Source organism: Gordionus sp. m RMFG-2023, chromosome 1 (genome assembly GCF_954871325.1).
Source record: "Gordionus sp. m RMFG-2023 chromosome 1, tfGorSpeb1-WG-v2, whole genome shotgun sequence".
NCBI classification, from domain to species: Eukaryota; Metazoa; Nematomorpha; class Gordioida; order Chordodea; family Parachordodidae; genus Gordionus; species Gordionus sp. m RMFG-2023.
In genome coordinates this window covers 10,513,577-10,516,464 of record NC_088775.1, presented here as the reverse complement: position 1 = coordinate 10,516,464, position 2,888 = coordinate 10,513,577, and the positions used below count along the sequence as shown (strand labels likewise).

The following is a 2,888-nucleotide window of genomic DNA, read 5'->3' as shown; positions in this document are numbered from 1 at the left end:
AAACGTTGTATATACGGAATAACGTTGAAAATAAAAAAAGCGTTGTATATACGGAATAACGTTGAATATAGGAAAAACGTTGTATATACGGAATAACGTTGAAAATAAAAAAAGCGTTGTATATACGGAATAACGTTGAAAATAAGAAAAACGTTGTATATACGGAATAACGTTGCAAATAAAAAAAACGTTGTATATACGGAATAACGTTGAAAATAAAAAAAGCGTTGTATATACGGAATAACGTTGAATATAAGAAAAACGTTGTATATACGGAATAACGTTGAAAATAGGAAAAGCGTTGTATATACGGAATAACGTTGAATATAGGAAAAACGTTGTATATACGGAATAACGTTGCAAATAAAAAAAACGTTGTATATACGGAATAACGTTGAAAATAAAAAAAGCGTTGTATATACGGAATAACGTTGAATATAGGAAAAACGTTGTATATACGGAATAACGTTGAAAATAAAAAAAGCGTTGTATATACGGAATAACGTTGAAAATAAGAAAAACGTTGTATATACGGAATAACGTTGCAAATAAAAAAAACGTTGTATATACGGAATAACGTTGAAAATAAAAAAAGCGTTGTATATACGGAATAACGTTGAATATAAGAAAAACGTTGTATATACGGAATAACGTTGAAAATAAAAAAAGCGTTGTATATACGGAATAACGTTGAATATAGGAAAAACGTTGTATATACGGAATAACGTTGCAAATAAAAAAAACGTTGTATATACGGAATAACGTTGAAAATAAAAAAAGCGTTGTATATACGGAATAACGTTGAATATAGGAAAAACGTTGTATATACGGAATAACGTTGAAAATAAAAAAAGCGTTGTATATACGGAATAACGTTGAAAATAAGAAAAACGTTGTATATACGGAATAACGTTGCAAATAAAAAAAACGTTGTATATACGGAATAACGTTGAAAATAAAAAAAGCGTTGTATATACGGAATAACGTTGAATATAGGAAAAACGTTGTATATACGGAATAACGTTGAAAATAAAAAAAGCGTTGTATATACGGAATAACGTTGAAAATAAGAAAAACGTTGTATATACGGAATAACGTTGCAAATAAAAAAAACGTTGTATATACGGAATAACGTTGAAAATAAAAAAAGCGTTGTATATACGGAATAACGTTGAATATAGGAAAAACGTTGTATATACGGAATAACGTTGAAAATAAAAAAAGCGTTGTATATACGGAATAACGTTGAAAATAAGAAAAACGTTGTATATACGGAATAACGTTGCAAATAAAAAAAACGTTGTATATACGGAATAACGTTGAAAATAAAAAAAGCGTTGTATATACGGAATAACGTTGAAAATAAGAAAAACGTTGTATATACGGAATAACGTTGCAAATAAAAAAAACGTTGTATATACGGAATAACGTTGAAAATAAAAAAAGCGTTGTATATACGGAATAACGTTGAATATAAGAAAAACGTTGTATATACGGAATAACGTTGAAAATAGGAAAAGCGTTGTATATACGGAATAACGTTGAAACTTAATTGATAGGGAAAGCGTTGAAGGATTGTGGAACACGTTTTTTTAAAGTACACAGAGTGGCCAAATTACACGTAAATTCTGTCCATTTTTGCCAAAAAAAAAAAATTAAAAAAAAAAAACTCTTATCGTACGAAAGTACTGCCCAAATTTTACAAGTTGTGAATCTGTTACACAAAATTTGCCCAAATTGTTGTCATATCTTTAAACTTATTAACTGTAGATGTACATGTGCATCATTGGATTGTTTACACTCTTAATAATATCTTATCTGTTGACATTGCAAATAACCAAAATTTTTATTTTGAAATTGATCATAAACCTTTTATAGAGTGATGATGAAGAGTTTAAAATTTGTAAAATACTGGGAAATACAGTATAATATTTTTGGGGCATTGATTATACTAGTAATATGGATGTGTAGCTTAATATGGGGAAGAAGGATGAGGAGAAGTCGAAGTATGAGAATAAAGGGGCAGACACTGACAATAGAAGGACATAATAAAGAAGAAGATGTTATGGGAAAGGTAACATGGTTCCCGGTGCAGAAGTTAATTAATGGGTGGAAGGATAGCGAATTAGATAAATTAATTTATAGGCCTGAAAGGAGAGATTCATATACTAATCAGAGATTGGGGACATATAGGGGACCTAGAGAAAATTCTCAAGGAAGGAAAGGAAAAATGAGACCCAACTTTGATTCTAGAGTAAGGGGGAGAATGAATTGTTATAATTGCGGAAGACAGGGACATATGGTCAGGGATTGTCGGGAAGCAAAGTGTTTCGAATGCGGAAAATTTGGACATATATCCCCTTATTGTCCGGGTAAACAAGAGAAATTACGATGTGCCAGCTGTGGAAGATTTGGTCATAATAAGAAGAATGTAATACGGGGAATTATAACATCAGAGGGGGATTTCCACAACGAGGAACGGGACAAAGTACTTCAACTGTGCGATCTATTGAAAGAGCCAAAGTGGAGGGGATGAGGGTACCTAGAATGCAAGGAGTTGGAGAGCAAACCGCTGAATGTTTTAGATGTCGGGAACAGGGACATGTAGCGAGAGATTGCAGTAATTGCTGACTATATGATAGTAAAAAAATAGCTACTCAGGTCAAGGCGTGCCGAGTATTAAGAGCCGGGGAGGTGTGTTCACGAGGAAAAATAAATGTACCAGGATGCGTAAATATGATGCAGGAGGAGATAATACATGATCCTTGTCCGAGGGTCATGATAGATTTTAATGGGAATATGGTACCTATGCTTTTTGATACTGGGGCGGCTATTTCAGTGATGAGTTATGCTAGGTATAGGAGTATTTACCTGAGGAAATGATAACA

The 2,888-nt window shown here is 32.2% G+C and overlaps 1 protein-coding gene across 1 annotated transcript; it reads left to right on the top strand.

Annotated features, from left to right (window-relative positions):
• Nucleotides 1-2,008: 2,008 nt before the first annotated feature.
• On the top strand, nt 2,009-2,536 carry LOC135931504 (uncharacterized). Its single transcript, XM_065468670.1, has one exon. The coding sequence runs from the start codon at nt 2,009-2,011 to the stop codon at nt 2,534-2,536; it is 528 nt and encodes a 175-aa protein (XP_065324742.1).
• Nucleotides 2,537-2,888: the final 352 nt, after the last annotated feature.

Excerpts from the sequence above, each read along its gene's own strand:
- LOC135931504 (XM_065468670.1), top strand. The coding sequence starts at position 2,009 with ATGAGAATAAAGGGGCAGACACTGACAATAGAAGGACATAATAAAGAA.